This window comes from Chinchilla lanigera, unplaced genomic scaffold (assembly GCF_000276665.1).
Source record: "Chinchilla lanigera isolate Chin_1 unplaced genomic scaffold, ChiLan1.0 scaffold00007, whole genome shotgun sequence".
NCBI classification, from domain to species: domain Eukaryota; kingdom Metazoa; phylum Chordata; class Mammalia; order Rodentia; family Chinchillidae; genus Chinchilla; species Chinchilla lanigera.
In genome coordinates this window covers 14,556,991-14,580,412 of record NW_004955408.1, presented here as the reverse complement: position 1 = coordinate 14,580,412, position 23,422 = coordinate 14,556,991, and the positions used below count along the sequence as shown (strand labels likewise).

At 42.7% G+C, this 23,422-nt stretch overlaps 1 protein-coding gene across 3 annotated transcripts in view; it reads left to right on the top strand.

The window, feature by feature from the left end:
* Atp10b (ATPase, class V, type 10B) overlaps positions 1 to 23,422 on the top strand; it is a 320,484-nt gene that overhangs the window by 235,236 nt on the left and 61,826 nt on the right. For all 3 annotated transcript variants that reach the window (XM_005376268.1, XM_005376269.2, XM_005376270.2), the window contains 3 exons: positions 1,202 to 1,406; positions 16,088 to 16,173; positions 20,037 to 20,143. In XM_005376268.1, coding sequence (XP_005376325.1) covers positions 1,202 to 1,406; positions 16,088 to 16,173; positions 20,037 to 20,143 — 398 coding nt within the window. The remainder of the gene's footprint in view (positions 1 to 1,201; positions 1,407 to 16,087; positions 16,174 to 20,036; positions 20,144 to 23,422) is intronic.

Genomic DNA, 23,422 nt, shown 5'->3' with positions numbered 1-23,422 from the left:
GGGGATTTAGCTCAGCGGCAAAAGCGCCTGCCTGGCAAGCGCAAGGTCGTGAGTTCAGTTCCCGGTACCGGAGAAAAACCAAAAAATAAAAAATAAAAAATAAAAAAAATAAAAAAAAAGAAGTCCCAGCTCATGTTTCAGCTCTGGTTTTGGAGGCTTTGGGGGAAAATATTTATTTATGCCAACAGATTATTATGCAAGTAATGAAATATTAATGACATTAGAGCTCAGCAGGTTAGAAATGCTAAATTTATGACTGCTGCTGCTCCTGCTCTCATCTAAGCTTCATAAATTGAATAACAAGATAGAATGTGTCATTTCCTCAGCCCCTTGATTCAATTCTGTGGTTAATAAGAGTCCCTTCCCATCAAAGTGTCTGTTGCCTTCTTCTTAATGCCATAGTTATATAATTTTCTTTTTTTATCACTGCCCTAAATATCTCTAGATAGTGACCAATGTCTTCACCTTTATTACTGCCGTTTTTCTCCCCTTCATCAAAAATAATCCATCTGGGTGTGGTGTTAAATGCATATGATCAGACTGGGGATAGTGGTACAAGCATCTGCCTAGCAAGCATATGGTCCTGAGTTCGATTCCCAGTCCCCTGCAAAAAATACATATAATCCTAACACTCTGAGAGGCTGAGGTAGAAAGACTGCAAGTGCAAGCCCACCCTGGACAACTCAGTGACTTAGTTAGACATTGCCTCAAAATTTTAAGGAAAAGTAATGGGAATGTACCTCAGTGCCAAGGTCCTGGGCTTAAACCCTGGAACCAAAAAAAAAAAAAATCTTAATCCCAGTTCTTTACAACTTTGCTTTCTTTGCTCTTTGGTGATTATTGGCTATGCTGGTTAATAACATACATTAATAGTACCGTTCATATATAATTAAGTCCCTTTTAAATTTTTTCCCTTGCTAAGGAAGCAAAAACTACACACAGCACCTGTTCAATAGCTATCAGTGTGCAGTTAATCAAAATCCTAAATAATCACAAGAACACATCCTATGTTCCTGGGATGGCTTGTTGTCTTGCAGAGATTATGATGGTGGCCCTTTGGGGTCAAGGAGAATCTAGAGCAGTCTTGTGACAGGCAGACTTGGAAAGTAATTAGGTGCAGGTGGGACCTTCCTCCACTGACTGATTATTTTCCTAAAGCATCTTAAAGCTCACTGAGATCCCTGTCTTTCTCTCACCCCAGGAGAGAGCAGAGCTTCGTGCAGAAGCGCTGGAAGGATGTGCGCGTGGGAGACTTCGTACAAATGCAGTGCAACGAGGTCATCCCAGCAGACATCCTGCTCCTCTTCTCCTCGGACCCCAGTGGGATCTGCCACCTGGAAACCGCCAACCTGGATGGAGAGACAAATCTCAAGCAGAGATGTGTGGTGAAGGGCTTCTCACAGCAGGTAGGGCCCATACTGAAATCATCAGTGCAGAGGTTGCGGGGAAGCAGCAAGCTAGAGCTACTGGAAAACTGAACCTATGTAAGGAGAAAGAAGCCAATACCTCTTCCCCAAACATGTTAGAAACACTGGCTCCTCTGATATAGATTTTATGCCCATTTCCCAGGCAAGGAAGTGAGGCTCAGAGAAGCTAAATAACTTGCTGATGGCATCAGAGTTCCTAAACGGGGACTCACTCTTCATCTGAAAAATTCGCTCTGTGCTCAAAACCGAGCAGTCTAAGAACTGTTCATGTGCTCCTGTTCAGCCCTGTCTTCTGTGTTCATGCCACCTCCTTCTACCCACCTCAGCTCTGGAACTGCTCCCTGCCCACGAAACAAGGCTCTTTTGCCCCTTCCCAAGCAGCAGGAAGGTATGAAAACTCTTTTTCCACTTCGGCCTTCCTCTGTGAGGGCAGGAAGCCATGGCTGAGGCAGGAGGATCACAAGTTTGAAAGTGGCCTGGGCAAGCTAGTGAGTTAGTAAGATGCTATCTCAACATAAAAAGTAAGATGAGCTGGGGAAGTAGCTCAGAGCAAAGGCTTTAGGTTCAATCCCCAGTACCACCAATAAAAATAACAACAATAATGAAAAGTCCTTCTGGTGTGAATTGAGTCCTCAAAAGTCTCCTCTTGTCCCATCAATGGGAATGGTAACAGCTCTCCCAAAGTTCTGCTATGACATTGAAATAGGATAAGAAAAGTGAAGAACAAGATGTAGAATTTGGTCCCTACTTTGTAAAACTATTCCTGCTACTGTGGGGCCAGTTGCTGCCACCGGAAAAGAGAGTGGCCCTCACCACGTCACCATCAACGTCACCCAGCCGTCTGCCAGTCAGTCTGCAACCTCTGAGTCAGCCCCCAAGTGGAGGCTTGACCTCTCGATTGGTCATCCCCTTGCTTTCCCTCCCACATTCACTGAGTCACCCTAGTGTTTATGAAAAGGCAGGAGGCACTCTGGTCTAAGTTCATAAAGTCCTTCTAGACCAGCAGTAGCAATCCACATTGGGGTTAGGGCCTAGTGACCTGGTTTCTTGACTAGAGGCTTTTGAATATTTTTTCTTATTACTTAATATGTAGTAAATACGTTATACATACATGTATAGACACACAGGGATGAGCATGTGTGTGCACATGTGTGTGTAAGCCTGATACCTTAGCCTGACTACATGCATGGCACATAGAGGCTTTCTTTTATTTCTTTTTTTTTCTTTAAGTCCTAAGAGCAGTAAACTTGCATTTGCTTGTGAATTTCTCCTTCACCCTCCCCACCCCCAAACTCCACATCCAGTTGTGCATCTTTTTCACTCTTTCTTGGGCAATCACTTCAGCGCTATTGTATTTCAATCAGTGCCTTTTCTTTCTGTCTTTGGCAGAAACTCCCAAGCTATTTTGTGCATATTAATTAATAGCTTGGGATTTAACTAGAATGAAGTCAGGGGAAAGGGTCGTTCACAGTCCAGTGCTCTGGACCAGCCAATTTAATCAGTCTCCCAAACTCTAACCCTGAATTCTCACAGGATACTTGGCACTAAAAAAAAAAAAAAAAAAAAAAAGTAAATTCATATATGAAAAAAAAAGTTTATTTGACTTTGAAAATTTGCAGAGTTCTCTATTCTTGTTCAGATTCTCTCCTTTCCTGTGCTCAAGAGTATTTTTCTCCTAATTCAGTAATAAACAGGAGTCCACACTATGGACTTTGGGTTTTTTGTTGTTTTGTTTTTGGTTTTTTGGTTTGTTTTTTTTTTTTTTTTTTTTTTTTTTTGGTTTTTTTCCGGTTCCCGGTATCGAACTCACGACCTTGCGCTTGCCAGGCGGGTGCTGTGCCGCTGAGCTAAATCTCCAGCCCCACACACTATGGACTTTGTATGATTATCTCACATCTTCACAACAGCCCAAGACATAGGTATTGTTATTGTCTCCAGTCTACACCTAAGGACCCTGGCTTAGAGCACTTGTGTAACTTTCCCCCAGTCACTGAGCTGGGACAGTGAGAACCAGAATTCAAACCCACAGCTCTGAAAGTCTGTGGTGGCACAGCTCCTTGGCCCTTTGTTTACCTAGATGCTGACTCACATGCACAGAGTTATCACTTTCAATATTCTTTCCACGTAGAAGTATCGGGTGGCAGGAAAATTAAAGTAGTAGAATTAAATTTCAGCCCACTCCCTAAGAAGGAAGTGTTTGAGCTGCTCTTTGCTACCTCACTTCTCCTTTACTCTGTAACACAAAAAGATTTCTGAGGGTGGATGGCTTTTGGCTAACGCTATGCCATAGGATTGCCCTGATGTTTTGAGCAAAGATGTGGAGCAGAGCTCCAAAACGCATAAATGTGAGGTCAAATAAGATCAGGAGACAATAGGTTACAAGTTTTGAATATTGTGTACTGCGAAACCTCTCTGATATTTTAATGAGATCCAAGAAGAAAAGGAGCGGGAACTAACACAGATTTCTAAACAGTTAAGCACAGAAGCTTTTTACTCCAGGGATTATATCAGAACTACTACAGGTTTGATGGATCAACACTTAAAAGATTTGCTGCAGATAACATTAAGGACATTAGGAATGTATCACAATCATCTCGGGAGGAAACTTTTTAAAAATATGCACTCATCCATCCTTCCCTCCTGCCACCACTAAATTATGATTCACCAGGGCTGAGCAGGCACCTGAGCATGCATATTCTGAAAATGTTCCCCCAGGTGATCCTGGCATGAATCTATCACCACCTCCTTGAAGCCCTATAAAACAAAGGAAAGGAACCTATCAAGTACTTTCCCCAGAAAACCACTTGTTACCATAGAAGCAAGCTACCATCTATGTGCTTCTTACTGTGTGCTCACGATTGTGTCTGCTACACATCTGTTACTCCCTACTACCGCCCTGTGAGGAGGGCAACCCTGTCTTCATTCTGCACATGAAACTCAGACCCAGAAAAGATGAATCTTACCAACGGTCTCGGACTTTGAACACCTACAAGTATGGTTTGTTTAGAAGCCTAATATATTAAATAAAGACTTTATCAGTGGTTTTGTTAACTTGTTTTCCCTCTAAATGCCTATCGTCTATGATTCCTTTACCTTCCCAAAAGGGTTTTGTTAACCACTGATATTTGCAGAAATTTCCTATCCCATACATCCACCCACTCAAGATTTCTACTCTCTTGTTCATATTTAGAGATTAATAAATTCTGTTGAAGTCTGTTAAAGTCAGCTTCTCTAAACCAGCATTTCTCAAAGCAGAATATGCCAGTTTAGGCTTTTGGTCTTGGTTTTCTGTTAGTTAGTTAGTTAGTTAGTTAGTTAGTTAGTTGGCTTCTTTTTTCATTCTTTTCTTTCTTTTTCGAAACAGTGTGTTGCTAAATTGCCTAGGCTGGGCTTAAACTTTCAATCCCCCTGCCTTACAGATTGCTGTAATTACAGATGTGTGCCACCATGGCTGGATGCCAAACACTCATTAAAAGAAACAGTTCGTGAAAAATATGGTTCGTAGTTAAATCAACAAGTCAAATTTGGAAGCTGGTGTTTTGTGGAGCCCTCTTGGAGGATCCAGTGCTTATTAACATATTAAGGTTTTTCAGAAGGCAAAGAGACAGAAGGTCTGCTAACCTTGAGGCTCTCCAACTTGTTTGAGCTCAGAATCATCTTTCAGCACAAATACTTATTACCAAGCTTGTGGAAATTTGGGGGAAACATTAACCTGGATGCTGGCACAGACGTCATCACAACAAGGGAGGAGTGATAGAGAAATTGACAATCCTCCTGGTGTCGCCAGTTATCCTGCCCTTTCTTGATTAGAATCAAATGGAATCAGGAACATGAAAAGTTTCTGGAAAGGGTCTTTCTTCCCTGACACTGCGGTTGACAAACTGTCTTTTTCAATCCTTTTCTCAGATTTCACCTTGACCAAACTAATTACTTTTTCAATTGGAAACTTTATTAGCGATAAGCTATCTTTGAATTCACAAAATTATTGACCTGTTTGTGAAATACTAATTCTCCCCTTTCTGGAAAAAGAAGGAAAGAGCAAGGATTCAAAATGAGAATTATGCTAAATTCTGCCCAGCAGGCAACACTTGATTAGAGAATTAAATTGTCCGGTTTTTCTCTTTGGTAACGTTCCAGCACCCCAAACCTCTTCTTCAAAAGGGCTTTAGCCTAGAATGTAACATCTAAAAATGAACGACTGACACATTCATTTTGTTAAGTGGAAAACTTACCAAAGCAAAAGAATCAGAAAAGAATTCTTCCAACTAGTACTTTACATCAAACATGTTCCTGGTTACCTATCATGCAAATCCTTGAAGGCTAATTCCTACCGAAGCGTGCATCCAATCATTTCTCAACACCAGTTAGGAACTTGCTAAGTCAAGTCTGGTCCACGGACTGTCCATGTCAGTATCAGATGCGAGCTTTCCAGAAAGGCAGAGTCTCAGGCTCTACCCCAGAGTAAAGCAGATATTTTTAACAACATCCCAGGTGACTCATGAATACATTAAACTTTGAAAAGCACTGGCCTAAACTTTGAAAAGACATCACTGCCTAGTGTAATAATCGTGCTTTTCTATTTTTTGCTCAAATTTAAAACTTCATTAAGTCTCCCCTCTAACTACCTTGCATCCACCCATAGTTAGTACTTAAAAGCCATTTCCTCGGTGAGGAAGAGCTGTAGCACAGATCCTTAGCAGTGAAAATGTACACTGATTTGAACACATGTAAACAGAGGAGTGTTTGCCAACAAAGGGTTGAGTCTGGTGGGGAGAAATTTATCACTATCTTAGTTCAGTGATGATAAACTTCAAGGGGAACAAAGTTTATTGCTGATCTTATGCTTGTTTGCCTGGGGACCCAGGGAAAATCCTCTGTCCTGGTAGATTTTATAATGGGTCCTACCCCTGACAGGTTATCCCAAATTTCCATTAAGAATGATATTTAGTGGACTCTATCATTGAATACTTTTGTAACTGTCAGGTAGAGATACATAGTTTCTAAAATTATTTTAATATAAAATTGACATTATAACATATAACAGTAATAAATAATATCAATAGATAAGTTGATTGGATACACACTATATGCCATAGGCAGGTCTTTCAAATATTTTATAGCTCTTCTCTTTCTATTCCTATCATAACTCTACGATATAGCCATTTTTATTATCCCTACTTGACAAGTGAGGCAAGAGTGGTTAATTAACTCTGCTGGAAATGGATTGATTCCAAATTTAAACTGTACAAGGGCTCATTTTTTTCTTTTTATTGTGGAAATTTTCAAGTGTATACAAAGCTAGAGACGATAATATGATAAATTTTTACATATTCATCACCTAATTTCCACTCATGACCCATTTCCTTTTCTCTGTATCCCCTTTCTCTACACTTTGAAAACTAGTTTGAAGCAGATCTTAAACACCACACTTCATCTGCAAGTTTGATATGTATCTCTAAAGGATAATAGTTTAAGTACGCCGCTTTACCATTATTATGTCTTTTTAAAAGGTACTAATTCCTTGATATTAACTTTCAAATCATGGTCAATAATTTTCAGCATGTTTGTTTGAAACAGGATCCAAATAACTCCAAATATTAAGATTAGTTTCTTAAATTTTTTTACTCTATAAGTTTCCCATTTAGAATGTTCCTATGTGCTCACTCACCGGATTGTTTATTCTAAAAAAATTTCCCATGGTCTGGATTTTGCAGATTGCATTGCCTCCCATGGTGCCATGCAACTTTTCTCCCTGTCCTCTATATTTCTGTAAACTAGTACTTGGGTCTAGTGCCTCAGTCAGACTCAAAACAGGTTTGGGGTGGGTGGGTGTGCACATGCACATGTGCTTGTATCTGTCTGTCTGTCTCAATATTATATCATAAGAAATATAGTGTAGTGCCATTTCGAATCACAAAGTGTCATTTTTCAACTTTGATATTCATTAATGGTGATTGTTTAGATCCATGAATTTAATGGGATGTACAAAATGGTGATATTCTAATTCATTTATTTTAAAAGTCTCCCTTAATCAAGTATTTTATTATGTTGAGGCATCCGTTGTACAGGAAATCCAAGGTCTGTTTATTTTTCCATCCATTTACCAGATTTTTTTAAAATGAATTTTGCCAGGTGTGGTGGTGCACACCTGTCATCCCAGCACTCGGGAGGCTGAGGCAGGAGGATTGTTGTGAGTTTGAGACCAGCCTGGGCTACAAAGTGAGCTCAAGGCCAGCCGGAACTGCATAGCAAGACCCTATCCCAAATAGACAAAAAAAAAGAAAGACAGAAGGAAGGAAGGAAGGAAGGAAGGAAGGAAGGAAGGAAGGAAGGAAGGAAGGAAGGAAGAAAGAAGAAAGAAAGAAAGAAAGAAAGAAAGAAAGAAAGAAAGAAAGAAAGAAAGAAAGAAAGAAAATGAATTTATTCTCTAGCATCCTCCAAAGGTGTCTAATGAGTTTTTCTTTTTTAATGTCAGTAAGAATTCATATATTTAAACTGCTTTGATCCATGTCAAATCAGTACAGTTGTTATCTGTACTGATTGCCTATTTTTGCCAGTAGGAACATCTTCCAAAGAAGTGATCTCTGAGTTCTTTTGATGTGACCTCAACAGTCTTTGATAGATCTAGTCCTTTACAAAGAAACTTGTACCTGGAAACCATAATAAGTACTTGCTAGAGGTACATATTGTTATCTGGAGGATCATTATCTCCATGCCATTTAAATGGACATATTTAGGACTTTTTAAATAGTAAATACATCAGGATTTACTTGATAACAGCATGTAAATTCAGGACTAGAGGTTTGTACTCCATCTCCTCAATACTAAATATGAACTCTTCCACCATTTCAGATACTGTCCCTACCCACAGTACTATATCACTCCCTTTTAATATTTAGCATGGAAATTCTTTGAGGGAGAAAAAGAAGAAACTAGCAGTTTTTTTTTTTAAAAGATGAGATTTCTGAGAGATTAAAGTGGTCAAAGACAATCCAATAGCATTTAGTGAGGATTATAACTCAGTTCTGATTTACCTAGTTATTTTTCCATCTAAAATAATTCTTAGATCAGTTTTTATTTCTGAGATGAATATAATATTATGAATGCCAAAGTAATAAAGTTATACAAGCTTTAGATTATAGCTATTTACAATAATAACATGCTGATGACAGAACAATCCTATAAAAACTGTTACCCTATGAAAACCCTACAAAAAATGTTTTGTGGACCTGTACCCTCCTTTTAGTAACCTTCTACTCTGGTGTTTTATTGAGGTTTGGCATACACAAACACATACACCACACACACACAACACAGACATGGAAGATCCCTTCTCACCAATGTTTAGCATTATTTGTACATATATATTAAAATTCCTTTTCTATTTTCTATTTTTATCCCTTCAGGGTCTTTTTTATGGAAAAATAAAACAATTTGAAAGAAAAATAACAGGAGAATAACAATAGTTAATACACTATATATTGTTACCATCAAAGTAGTTACTCAGAGTACAAGATATGGACATAAAAAGATCTCCAAATGATATTAGCACAACACTTTCTTTTCAATGAACGAAGAGAAACTAGCAGTATAACTATCTTGTATATTTTTCCTTTTCTTTTCCTTCCTTTCTTCTCTCCCCAACTCTAGTTCCTCTTTCATTTTGAACAATTTCTTCTCATTTCACAATATCTATTATACGTTTTATTTACTCTCTCCCTTAAAGCACTTGATATGATTGCTTTTTCCCAAAGTGCTCCTCTTGCCTGAGCTTTCTCTGCCTAGGCAATATTCTAGATGATGCACCAGAGTTATTCATTTCTTTCTCTGCGTTCTCATGCACTTTGTTCTCGTCCCTCTCAACTATTATATTTTATTCCATAAATTCACTTGCTCAGCCTCTTAGGAGCTCCTCGGGTTGCAAAACGCCATGCTACAATTGTTATTACTGTTGTTTATCAGCAGAAGTGACACACTTATGATTGTATCTTCTGTGAACAACTTAATATAGTTGCTTAAACTGAATTTCATACTCTCTTCCTTGGGACCTCTTTTGCCAAAATCATTGACTCTTATAGCATTGTTCTTGTGTCTCATTTATCCAAAGCAAGGAGAATTGGTACAGAAAAGTTTTCAGTGTGCTATACTGTAAGACATCACTACCCATCCACTAGCAGCTGCCCGTATTTCAGACATTCTGCCATTTATTCACTCATTTATCCACCAGTACTGACTGGGGTCCTTCTGTATAGTGAGTGTTGTAGATGCTCTGGGCCTCCAAGAGAAAAATAGGCTGTGATTGTGTCCTAACAGAGAATTACACTGACGATTATTAACAAACTCTGCCAGCAATTAACTTCCTGTAGAAATGACAGAAGGAAAAAAATCATCCTTTCTCCTGTACTTTTTGGAAGGCCAAACCTATGCATTACATGGATTGGAGAAATACTATAACGAGTTCTCAAAATCAGTCAGTCCTGAATAAGAACAGGATATTTGTCCACTTGGAAAAGAGGAACTCAGACTATAAGGAATTCTCAGACCACCCTGAAGCCCAGTCTGAGCACTTTGTGCAGGAATGGTCAGGGCAGAAAGCCCTCCAGGGTGAGCGAATTATCCGCTTCCTCATCCAGAGCTGAAGAAAGTAACTGCCAGTCACTCTGCTGTGGGTTATCTTGAGAAGAACTCTCAGCCACCAGGAAACAGACAGGTTATCAAGTATTGATGTCATTAGCTGCTAGATAGGATTCTCAGAAATCACAGGGTTGTTTCATTTGTCTTCCTGGAAGAAAAACTTCAGGCACCTAGCTCAGCAGCTGGGGTGTGAAGAACAGTCACTTTCACCTCTTAGATAAACAACTGAAGTAAAGGAGAAAAAACCTTTACGTGGTATTGTTCCAGTGCTGCAACATGCCTTCCACACTGGTGTCTTGGCAGATATGGTTTGCCTACGCTGCAACTCTACTTGGTACCAGGCCAGGTGAACAGACAGCAGGTTAGGCTTACTGCTGCTGCTTTGTCATCCACATCCCGGGCACGGGTGATCCTTCTGGGTGGTGCTTCAGCCTGAGCATCATGGAAAATCAAACTCAGAGCTGCACCAAAGCTTAGTGATCCCTGGTTCAACTCTTCTCTTTTAACAAAAACATTGGCTCGTAGTAAAAACTCAGTTAAATGCCTCCTATGTCAGAAGAGTTGGGCTAGTTTCTCTTCAATCAACAAAATCTTTATTGGATGATATTTTCTAGTGGCCATAGAGGAGTTTCAAAGTGATTGAAACATAGTTTCAATCTCCTGAGAATTGAGGACTATGGCTCCCTTTTTTCTTTATGGCATAAAGACCCTTTTGACAAAAAAGTAGCAGTATTTTGGATGTCCATTATTTTAAAACATTCATATTTTTAAAAAGCTCCTATGAATTTGATGACGTTTCTACATGAACTTGTAAATTACTAATCTCAAGGATTCCCACAGAAGTGTGAAAAATGGTGGTACAGGAATGTATGAGACTTATTTCTACCTTGCTGATAGCATTTTGAAATACATAGGGAAATTGTGCACAAGTGACCAAATGAGATACACTGACTTATGGAATCAGCTTGGTATCTGACGGTTTAAAAAGTCAGACATAGCAAAGCAGAAGGGAGGAGTGGCTGGATATTAAGAATTGTACAAGTTCAAAAAAGAGATTACTGTGGTCTGTGATAACTAGACACGGATCCTTAAGAGGTGTAACATTGGAGCTTGAAAATCAAAGTTGAAGGGGATTGCCAATATAGGAAATTTAGGAACAAATCATTAAAAAGCCCCCAGAGAGTCTGTTTTTGGAGGAGACAGCACTAAATGCATCAAGTAAAGAACAAGTATACAGTTGAGAATGAGGAAAGTTTGAATTGTGGTAGCTTGGACAAGTTGCTTAGTATAATCCACACTCAGTTTTCTCCTCAATAAAATGGAGCTAACTTGTTCCAAATATTTCATAGGTGATGTGGAGAAATCAAATAATACAAAGTAAATAAGGGGCTGCATTTTGTAAATTATAACTTTACCAAATAATATACTTAAGACCTAGAAGAAGTTATTTAATCTGACAGTGAGACTGAGAAGGCTGCCATGTTGCTAGGATTCTTTTGCCAGTAACAGATGATTCTGACTAACAGAAACAGAACAGAATTATTGCAAGAATGCCATAGGAGAGGTAATAGAAGGGAGACGCATCTGACTTGACACACAAAATCAAAAATAATCTGAAGATTCAGGCTCAGAAAAACCAAGCAGCAGGGAACACTTCAGGGCCGTAGAGTACTGGTAGCAGGAATTGCCTGATGTTCTCCTATTTTCCCTTTTCTTCCTTAAGCATTACACCCAATTCAAAGTCCCATAGTGGGAGAGTCTAAGGGGCAGGGCATGTAGACCTACAGGCCCACCAAGATTAGGAACCAGGAAGATAAGGTAAATTCCCAAAAGGAAGTCAAACGGTTATTATGCAAAACAGGAGCCCAGGAAGGTGGGCAGACAGAAAACAAGACCCGGAAGGAGCAATTTCTAAAGATGGAGCATGCATTTACTTAACCACATTTTTTTGATCAACTTGAGATCCACTTGTGAAAAAGTAGTGGTAAATTAAACTTTGAGTACATTCAAAAGAAATGGCCTGTTCCAGCTACTAGAGTATATTTCAGACTGATTGCTTCATCTCCAGTTGCCTGCCCTAGGCAGTGGCAAGCTTGCTATATCTGGGACACGGGTCAACAAGGAGGGCCTTCACCCCAGGAAGTTATGACACCCTGGCTCTTGGCCCACTTTCTTTTGTTTTAAAGGTACCGCCACTGACACACCTGAGCAACACTGGGAACCCTGAGTTGTTTTATGGCTGGAGTACTTAGTTTGAGTCATAACCTCTCCTTGCTGATTTTCTCTTACTTTCCACCATAGCCTGTACATCCTGGATATTCAATAAAAGCTTCAATTCATAAACAAATGAAAGGGAGACTAGGCTAGCCCAAGCTGGGATCCAGGATTCTTGAGACATTTGTTATTAGTTGAGCCAAAGAATTGCCATGAAGTAAGTGGCTTCTTTCCTACAGCTCAAAGTTAAGATTATAACTGCCTCTTCCCTTAATCTTGTGGCTCGGTCCTTACAGCGATGTCTACGTTGTACTGTTTCATCCATCATCATTAAATGTACACCTTCCTAAAACTACCCGCTCCAGGACTAACCTCACCTCCCCAAATCTTTATGGTGGGCCTGTTAAGTCTTCCGGGAGCTGCCCAGAGGAAGCTACCAACTTTTCAAAGGGTGTGCTCATCTAGGCTCCATCATGTTAAACAAAAGCATACCCATTGTGGGGCAGGGGCACATTTTTTAAAAAGAGCAATTAATTCTTACTGGCTGGGGTAAAAGCATCTCTGCGGATTAAAGTGGGCTTCACAGAGAAGTAGAAAAACATAAAAACATCTTAAGTGCTAAAATAAATTAAAATCCTGAAGAGAATGTTTTCTCAGCAATTTAGTGCCTGAACACCTACCCTTACCCTTTAAAATGCAACTATACTTGAAAAAGGTAATTTTACACTGAATGCATAGTAATTTTTACATATTTTCTACTATGTATTAGGGAGGGAATGCAATATATCAAGTACTCCATTCAAGCAAAGGTAGCTAAACTGATCAAGGCCAACCTTAGCAACTTAGCAAGACCCTGTCTCAAAATTAAAAAACAAAAGGCCTGGGGCATAGCTCAGCGGCTGAACACTCGCCTAGCATGCATGAGGCTGCGGGTTCAATACCAGGACTGCAGAAACAATGACAAATAAAGGTAGCAAGGATGGAAATAAGGCCAGGGGGGGCTCCTGAACACTGATCTTTCATCTGTGCATCCAAATAATACTGGGGCAGAGACAGCAGACACTTAAGAGTCAGCCACGCTCAGAGTAACTGCGGTCATCCTGCCCTACTAACTGAAAGACACTGAGAAAGACAGAGATCCTCTCTACGCCTTAGCTTCTTTATTTGTTAAAAATTAAAAGATAACAGAACAAACCTGATAGAGTTAACCATGAAAACTAAAGGAGGTAGCATGTATAAATATGTAGCTGGTCCACAGTATACACTAGGCACTCAATAAGAGCTTCATCAACAAAGAAAATAGGAGAAAGGGAAAGAGGAATAAGGGTATGAAGATAATGACAATGATGTCAGCAGTGCTAGGCTTTCTGCTCCAAAGATGTGAGTTGCAGCCCTAGTTCTCCAACTGTGAGACAGTCACGGTGTTTCAGACTCTGTTTGCACATACGTCCAAACTTCTTAAAGTCACTGTGAGAATTTACTGTCCAGGGCATGGTCTACAGTAAGTGCTCAAGACACATAGGTCTGCCCTAATGAAATGCAGAGGCATACACTCTTCTCCGTGTGACATTTTCTCCCTGTGCCTTGACTGCAGTCGGCGGAACTTCCATCAAAGGCCAGTGCCTTAGATAAAAGACTGAATCAGAAAGGAGAAGTTAATAATTGGAGCTTCCTTCATACTCTAAGGAAAACTGTCAGCTGGTGAGGAGAGCAACGGCCCCTCTCAGAAAGGAATCAAAGACCTGGAACAGGTTTAGAAAGGGCTCTGGCAGATTGTGTGCAGCTGGACAGTTCCTCCCACCCTCAGGCTGTGGGCCAGCAGCTCCTTAGGGTTGAGCTACGACAGACCCTTGAAGGCAAGCGGGCTCTGAGTGGTCCCGTTACGGTCGGCAGTACCCATGCACCTTCCTCAGCAGTCTATCTCGGAAACGGAAGGAAGGAGCCCAGAGAATAGATAGCAAGCAGGATCAAGGTCACCTTGCCAGGCAGAGGACACGCTGCCAGTGCCGGAAGGAAAGGACTTCAGAAGGACGTTTACTCAAAGATCCCCCAGAGAGGACCGAAAGAGTCACACTTCACCACTGCTGAAAATCCACAGGGACAACAGGGACAGGGAGTCACTGCAGAGGGGTCATTAGCTCGGTGACCCCGCTGCCACTCGTCTCCAAAATGAGCCGGGCTTTCAAAAGCAGCGGGGAGCTGAGGGGTGCGGATCAGAATGAAGCGCGAGACTTAATCAGGGGAGGGAAGCAGCTGACAAATTACAACATGATTTGTCATCATCTCAGAACTTGGCAAGTGTTTGTCCCCAGAGGAATCGATACCTGGAGGGGAAAGGGCCATATTTTTAGAAACTCCTGGATGGGTAATTTATTTCAAAGGAGTGAAGAGTTTATTTATGCCGGTTCCCCTACAGGTGCAATGGACAGTATATTTACACAGACAGAAAATGCTATCATCCCTTTGGATCAATCTGACCTTTTGAACAAGTGTACCTTGCAGCTCAGCAATAAATTCACTCCCCATGCTAAAGGGTGTGCTCCAGAAACCATTTCCAACCTGCCTTTACCACTCTCGCCTTCTAACTGCATAGTGTGCTGCACATTTCCGAACTGTTCCACACAGATTCTACCTTCTGAGGCACAAGTGAGAGGGGCAAGTCAGATGGCACTAGCCCCATTTTACAGATGAAGAAACCAAGGCTCAGGAGTAGAACATAGTATTAGCCAGTGAGGAAGACAGGAAACAAGGGCTTCACCCCTCTGTATGGTTTACCCATATGGTATCATAAAACCTTGTACAACCGCAATACCGTTGAAAGAAGTACAGAGTTAATAACATATTTCAAATGCTTAGGTGCAAGTTTGCTCCCGCGGGAGACAATGTGCTGGGCCAGTAAAACAACAGGTCTGCAGTTAGACTTAGGTGCACACCCCAGCCCTGGTGTGATGTGTGATGTGGACAGCCTACTTTACCCTTCTGAAACACACACTTCCCTCTCCAAAGAGGGCATAAGTGAAGTTCCCGTCACATAGGATGATTGTAAGTTTTGAAAATAAGTAACATACATAAAGTTCTCAGCCCAGGGCCAAGCAGAAATAAGAGTCCAGCAGATGCCGTTTATTCGGTTTCATCAGCTCCTGTTTTCATAGCAAAATAAAGTGAAACACTGAATATTCAACGGTGGAGTGGTTAAAGGAAATATGGTGCATTGGTGTAGTAGGTTTCTATTCAAGTGCTAACAAAGATTTTTAAATTAACACAAAAGTATTGAAGATGTGGGAACACTAACTCATTTTGTGTGCGTGTACACACATAGCTATACGTGTGGGTAGTTTTTTGAAACCCTGGGGCATATAAGTGTATCAGCTGCGGCCATCTCTAGGCCTGTGATTTACAATCCATTTCTCTGGCTTCTGCGCTGCTCAGTGTGATGTACCCTCTAGGTACCTGTGGTTGTTGTATTTGAAAGTAACTGAAATTAAGTTTAAAAACCAACTTCTGGGTCAAAGTGCCATCCTCAGGTGCTCAGAGCCTCACGTGTTACTGGACAGTGCAGACTTACAATGTGGCCACCATGATGGCCAGTTCTATTGGACAGTGCTGCGCCAGGGGCTTCTCATTTGCATCTTCTTTCTCCTCCTTATTAAGGATTTAGGTCTTTTCTTCTGACACATTATAACTAGCACAGAGTGGCAAAGCAGGGATTCCCTTACTTGCCATGGTTCTAATGGTGATTAGCTCTCTGATAATCCTGGTAAGACTAGATCACCCTGACTTAATAACCTCACACAGATTCCTCTCTGTCACAGGAGGGGCAGTTCCAACCAGAGCACTTCCACAACACCGTCGTGTGTGAAAAACCCAACAACCACCTCAACAAATTTAAGGGTTACATGTAAGTATTGATCACCTCTTTACTGTTAGCAAATCTCTCCTGTGCTGCTAGAAAATGTTTTCTTGAAATGACCAGACAAGCATCTAGATCCTGAGGTTTTTTTCTTTTTTGTATACAGAAGAACTAGAGAGCTCTACGTTGGGAAATATTTTTTTTCTTTTTTCCTTTTCTTTTTTTTTCCTTTTCTTTTTTTTTCCTTTTTGGTTCGGAGTGATTGTTAATTATTTGTCAAGGTTAAATGCACTAGTGGTTTATTTGGAACTCTGGTGGAATAGCATCCAAATTAAGGCCATGCTCTGATTCAGACAAGGAAAATGTTTTAACTAAGATGAGTCTTGGGAAAGACACGGTGCTGGTTTAGGGGACTTCAGAGTTTGACAGACCGGGCTTGAATCAGGGCTCTTCCCGTCTTAAGCTGTGCGAGCTTGGGGAAAACAATTAACCCTGCTATTGCCACATCTGTAAAATAAGGATCATAATAAGATTCTTCTTTTCTAAGAAGTAAGTTTACCATTTGCAAGGCCCTTAGCAGAGCAAATGACAAACAACAGACGTCCAGTTAATGGTGGCTTCTGTAGCTGCAATTACTGTGATTCATCTTCTCCAACTTGGGTTCAGCCTGAGAATTGTATTGTAATTCTATTCCTACACCAGACTACTGGACTTTCTGCAGAATAAGAGCAACGATAGCAAATGTGAATAAATGCACTTCTGCAGGGTGCTCCTAGTTCTTAGAGCATGCCAACAAAACATCGGCTCTGCAGCCTTCACAACTGCCCCGGGGAAGCGGGGCGCGAGCACTATAGTTCAGACAGGGAATGTGGTGATGTAAGACTTCAAGATTCACCCAGATTCACACAGCAGGTACAGAACTTCAGTGTGAATCTTTGGACTCCAACGCGAAATGTTTTCCATTGCCCTGCTTCGCAGAGCTCAGCCACGTTACAGCAACTTCTTCCCGACAGGGCTCAGAAGGCAGCTGGAGAAGACTTATGGCCATGCAGGTAGCTCTGTTTTCTTCCACCCACAAGCTCTTTTGCCATATTGGATTTCAGAAGTCTGAGTGGGCAAAGAACAATACAAGAGAGAGTGTAGCTTATTTTCGGCACTAGGAATGGAACCTAGGGATTCACACGTGCCGGGCACATGCTCTACCACTGAGCTACATCCCAGACAAAAAGCAGCAGCTTTTAAATGCTCACAGAGAGCAGATGGAGACTGCAGAGCAGGCAGGAGCTGGGGCAGAGGAAGACTTCACTGCAGGCACCCGGCCAGGCAGAACTGGTCACCTGCCCTGGCAAGGAATGTGCCCCTTGTGCCCAAGGCTTCTGGACTTATTTTGGCCCAAGTCATGTGCCTTGGTCATCCTCCTTATTCGCTCAGAGGACAGCCTTGTTGATGGGCAGCTCTCTGTGCTCCTTTCTCCTTCCAGTTCCTTCTATCAGCAGCCAGCCCTTCTCAGCTGTCAACCTGGGCTGTTGTCCACCCTCCTCAGATTTCAGGACAGAGCTGCCTCAGTGCCACTCAATCACTACCTCCTTTTCCTGAGCCTCACACATGAGCCCTAAAACTACAACTCGTTAGCCAGCCCACGGATGATGGAGATTTCTTCCATGCTGTCCCACATCCCTGCCATTGCTAGCAAGGAGAATATCCCCAGGCCCAGCACTCTTTCCCCCTAGTCTGATGCATCAGGGTTCCCAGAAGCTTGTGCAGGTCACCTTAACTCAAGAGATCCCTGTAACTGCACAGGTTGCCTCAGAGATAAACAGGTTTTGATGACTTGGTTGAAGTATTAGCAGTATCAGATTTGAAAATGCAACTTTTAAACAAACAACTCTATAGAACAGTGGTTCCCCACCAGGGGACATCTCCCTCTTCCTCAACCTGGGGACAGTTAGCAATGTCTGGAGGCATTTGAGATTGCCACAACTGAGGAGGAGTGCACCTGGCATCTTGTGAGTAGAGGTTGGGGATGCTGCCCGACTTCCTGCAATGTACTAGGTAGCCCCTCACAACAAAAATCATCCTGCCTAAAATGTTAACAGCGCCCCCACCAAGAAATGTCGCTCTCCCGTCCATTCAGTGGAGCATCCCTGTAAACAAAGAGCACCAAATAATGGTTCTTCAAATCACAGGCTACAACAGTGGCACAGCCAAGATTTACCAGCCCACTGTTCGGTCCATAGCCAAGCTCCTCCTTGATGAAAAGAAGGGGTAACCAGGGCCCCAAAAGCCATTCTTGGACCACCTTCATGATTTTTATCATATTTGTAAAAAAAAATCTATACATTTATCCATTTGTTCTTTATTAAATTTATTTCAAAGGAAAAAATTCATCTCTCACTCTCCTTATGGGAAACCAGTATCACTTGCCATACATGGACAGTTGAGTGAAAATGTGTATAATTAAATCAAAATGGTTATTATTATATCCTAACAATTACTCTCCAAAGTCCTTTCTTTCTTAAAAAGTAGGAGAGAGAAGTGGTAAAGGGTTAACAGCATTCCCGCAGGAAGCGAGGGCATTTTCCTTGGGAGATTCACAGAGTTGAAAACAGAATGACTCTGATCAGTGCCAGATAATGGAGAGGATCTCAGGCAGGAGAAACACGATAGGGTTGGTGTCTGTGATCCGGATTCCCTAACCCTGGGATGCTCCATGCACTAGATGTGTGGCCCTGGGAAAATCTCTCTGCTTCTCTGAACTGCTTTTTCACAAGTAAAACTAGCCTGTTACCTTTGCAGCATCATGAAGAGTCAAATAAAGTCATGTAAATGAACATCATTTATAAACACAGTGAGGAAACATTAACATTAGAAGGCATATTGGGTGGCATGATAGCACTCTGAGGCCAGATTTTCCAGGCCTGACTCCCTATTTTGGCACCTACCAGCTCTATGAATTTGCTTGTTTTCCCATCTTTACAGTAGGTATGATAACATGACCTAGCTTACAAGGCTGGTCTAAAGGCTTAATGGAGTTAATACATGGAAAAGACTTACAACCAGATGTAGAGACATGAAATATTGAGCTATAAGGAGAAACGGCTTTCAGGGTTCAGGTGATTGCTTTTCTATTCTCCCTAGTATTTGTTGTAAATTATATTTAAACTTGCTGGAAATCCCAAAGAAAGGCATCAAGACAGAATAAGAGCCAGAACCCAGGAAACTAATGTCATCAGTTGGGCTCAGAAGTCTCTAGCGTGAGGTGGAACATGGCCCTGCTCCCCGGCGCAGAGGAAGGAGGACACTTCACCTCCTCTTCATCACTTGGGTGGAAGGCCACTGTCTGCCCCCTGTGAGGGCTGCCTATTTTATGAGAGCCTGAGCAAATGAAGCACAGAACGGGAGCGGGACTGCGACATGCCCTTCCTAACCTTGTACAACCGCCTTCACCTGTTCCTGGTGTGAGAAGCAGGATCATATGGTATCGTCCATAGACTTAGATGCTCTCTTGTGCAGGTCGGGTCCCCAGCAGCAGGTAAGAAGTCATGGGAACACTGCCTAAAGGGAACACGACGCCAGGCCTTATAGGATCTCACACTTTGCCGCGACTGTCAATTTGAGTGTGGGAGTGAAAGCTGAAGCTTTTCAGCAGGTTCCGCCTTTTGTGTGGGTAAATGAGGATTTCCTCAGAGTGGACAATTCCCTCCCCATAGCCTAGTACCCAGCTGGGCCTCCAGGAGCAGATCAGCAATGTACTGGAACACAAAGGTGAGGACATTCACAGTCACCCTTGCCCCTCTGACAAGAGGGAGGAGGGGGATCATGTTTGCTCACCAGCTTAAGCTCCATGATGCTATTCAGTGACCACAGAGAGAGGCCACCAAACCACCCCGTCTCTCCTTCACCCTTTCCAGGGAGCACCCTGACCAGACCAGGACTGGCTTTGGCAGCGAGAGTCTTCTGCTTCGAGGCTGCACCATCAGAAACACCGAGGTGGCTGTTGGCATTGTCATCTACACAGGTACTTGCCTGTGGGCCGTTTCTCATACCCAACCTCTCCTGTGACTCCATCTTTAGTCATGGGGGAACCTACAGCAGCTCACAGGGTTAAAGCCTGGAAATTCCCATTTCTCAGCTAAGTAGACTGAGGCTGGGGGGTCACAGCAGCTTACTCCCTGCACAAGATGCTGAGCTAACATCACTCCTCTGAACCCCACAGGGAGAGGGATTCCCACTCATTCACCTCAGTGGTCTTGTGACAGTAAGTAAGGACGGAGAGCACCTCCCCTCACCTCCCCTGGCCTGCAGAACAACCTCACTGAACAACAGCTTTACCTTTCCGATCCCAACTTCCTCATGTAGCAGTGAAAGGAGGGATACATGAGGACTAAATAAACCAACACATGAAAGGCGCCCAGCACTGCCTAGGGAAGGGAGAGCTCGAGAGACTGCACTTCCTGTTTTCTGTGGTGCTAGGGGTCACATCCAGGGCTTTGCACAGCTAGCAAGGCTCCACCTCTGAGCACACCTCCACTCCCAGTTATTGCTTCTGTCATTGATTTTACTGTTATTTTATAGCCCCAGGTATGGGGGCTAAGTCTGCAGCTGTTCATTGCTGTACTGACAGATTTCAGGCTGGCTAACTTTTTGGTTTTTTTGTACCAAGAATTGAACTCACAACCTTGCACTTGCCAAGCAGGCATTGTGCCACTGAGCTACATCCCCAGCCCCCAGGCTGGCTAACTTTGTGAAGAGCAGAGGTGTATTTAGCTCACAGCCTGGGAGGTTTAGGGACATGGTGCTGGCATTACCTCAGGCCTGATGAGGACTCTTAGCTGGGTCACCATGGTGGGATCCCCTGTGTGAGGAAACAACCACACTGGGGTCCCACGGCCCTTCCTGAGGTGCACCCTCAATCGACCGAAGGACTTATGGTAGGTGCTACCTCTTAAAGGTCCTGCCTTCCAGCATCACCATATTGAAGACTGTCTTGGTTACTTTTCTCTCGTTGCTGAGACAAAACACCCAATGCACAAAATGAAGGAAGGAAAAGTTTATTTACCTTACAGTTCGTGGAGGTTTCAGTCCACACTTGGCTGGCTCCGAGGCAGAAGATAACAAAGCAATAAGAGCAAAGCGGGGAATGGTAGCAAGCAGCCCCTCTCCCTCTCTTATGTGGTAAACAGGCTACCCCCACCCAGGGGGCAGCACTCACTTAGTTAACCTTCTAAACTTCTCACATTGATACAATGAACAACATCTTAGGGCAGGAAGGGCATGTCCTTTGCACCCCAGGATGCTGAGTCACTTAGCCAAACCTCTAGACTCTCCAAGTTGACACAATGTATCAACCATAACAAAGACCAGGCTCCCAAAACATGAACATCTGGAGAACAAACAACATTCGGACCATAGCAGAGGCTTCTCACTTCTTTTACTTTTTGACCTTTAAATCTGTTAAAAGCAAAGAAGAACCCCCAAGTGGGGGATGGGAGCAGGATATGAGGGAACACATTTGGGGACAGTACTAACCATGTCTCAGGCTAGCCAGATGGCCCAGGGTAAAATCCAGTCATGTTCTGCATGTTCCTGTGCTTATTGGTTAAACTTTCAATGCAAAAGGGGCCAAGAGTTCCTGCCCTTTGGGAATGTGAACTTCAGATAAGATTATCTGTCAAAAGAACAGAACATAGTACCTAGAATGAACTATGCTCTCAAAATAATTGTGAACAAATATGACACTCTTTAGTGACGCTATCTAGAGCAGAGGCCCTCAACCCTGGTATTATGACATTTTGATCTGGAATAATTTTTGCAGTGAGGGGGGCTGTCTTGCTAAACGTTTAGCAGCCTCCTTGGCCTGTACGTACAAGGTACATAAACCTCACTCCTCTCCCAAGTTGTGATAATCAAGCTTTCTCCAGACATTGCCAAATGCCCACTGAGGCGCACAGAGAGCCCCGGTTGGGAAAGTCTGGCCAAGTTTCCTTCTTTCCATTGGTATTCTCAGTGAACTCAGTAGGAGGACATCAGTGTCAAAGGCCCAGAGAGGCCACACTGAGCTTTCCAGAAGGAAGGGATTCAGTGCAAGGTGTGTGCTCCTCCCAACAAACATCTATAAAGACCCTTCTGTGTGCCAGAAGTGAATCTACCTACATTAATTCACTCCCACACCCTAAACGCACAGCCATTATCCCCCACTTTACAGAGAAGAAATTGAGGTGCAAAGGCATTTCTTCATCTGAGGTCTCGCGTCTCCTCAGATTAACTCTCTGTAACCCCAGGTCACAGACAGCATCTGCAGAGCTGAGTTTTACCTGACTCTGTACCCAAGGGCCTCACCTTGGAGCTCAGCCCTAGCGAGCGCAGAGGGCTCAGCAGACGAGGGGAAGTAGGTGAAGAGGGCGGTTCTGGACGCCAGTGCGGGCTGCCCTCGAGGCAGACAGACAGAGACGTGAACCCCTGACTTGTGCTCACTGTGCAGCAGGGGGTCCTTGCAGGCACGACAACTTGAGTAGACTTTAATAAGCCCGGAGTCTGTTCACCCCTATTGATTTGTTGCCGCTTTAAATCCACATGGCAACCAGCTATGCAGCATTGAAGCCAGTTGCTTCTAGAGCTGATATATTGGTTTTCTTTAATTTTGCATGGAAAATACGTAAGGGCATTTCCAAATTTGACTTCTGAGGAGTGTGGTACCATAATTAAAATTCAGCAGCCTGAAGGAAAGGTGGTGCCCGAAGATACTGTCTGTCTGACTCCTAGCTCTTGGCTGTGTGGCCTTCCGTGTCATGGGTCAGCGGACAGAGAAGTAGACTAGGAATCAGAATCCTGCCTTCCCAGCATGACTCATGTCTGTTTCTTCTTTCACTTTGGGCAGGTCCCTTCCAGCCTGATCCTCAGTTTCCCTAACTGGGAAAGGAAATGACCGGAAGAGTATTAAAACTCTTCATCCCCTCTTTGTTTTTTTTTTTGTTTTTTTTTTTTGTTTTTCTCCGGTACCGGGAACTGAACTCATGACCTTGCGCTTGCCAGGCAGGCGCTTTTGCCGCTGAGCTAAATCCCCAGCCCTCATCCCCTCTTTGAACAAAAAGCAGATTTCCAAGATAGGAGTGGAGCTGTTCAAGAAGGGATAGTGTTGGAGTGATATTCTTACACGGGACACACCAAAATCTTAATATAAACAAAGAAATAACTATGGAAATTTATAACCACTGTCCTACCAGAGGCTCTTTGCACATAGAGTTCCCCCACCCTGGAACTCTCCACTCTCCCTGAAATGTCAGCTCCTCTGTGAAGC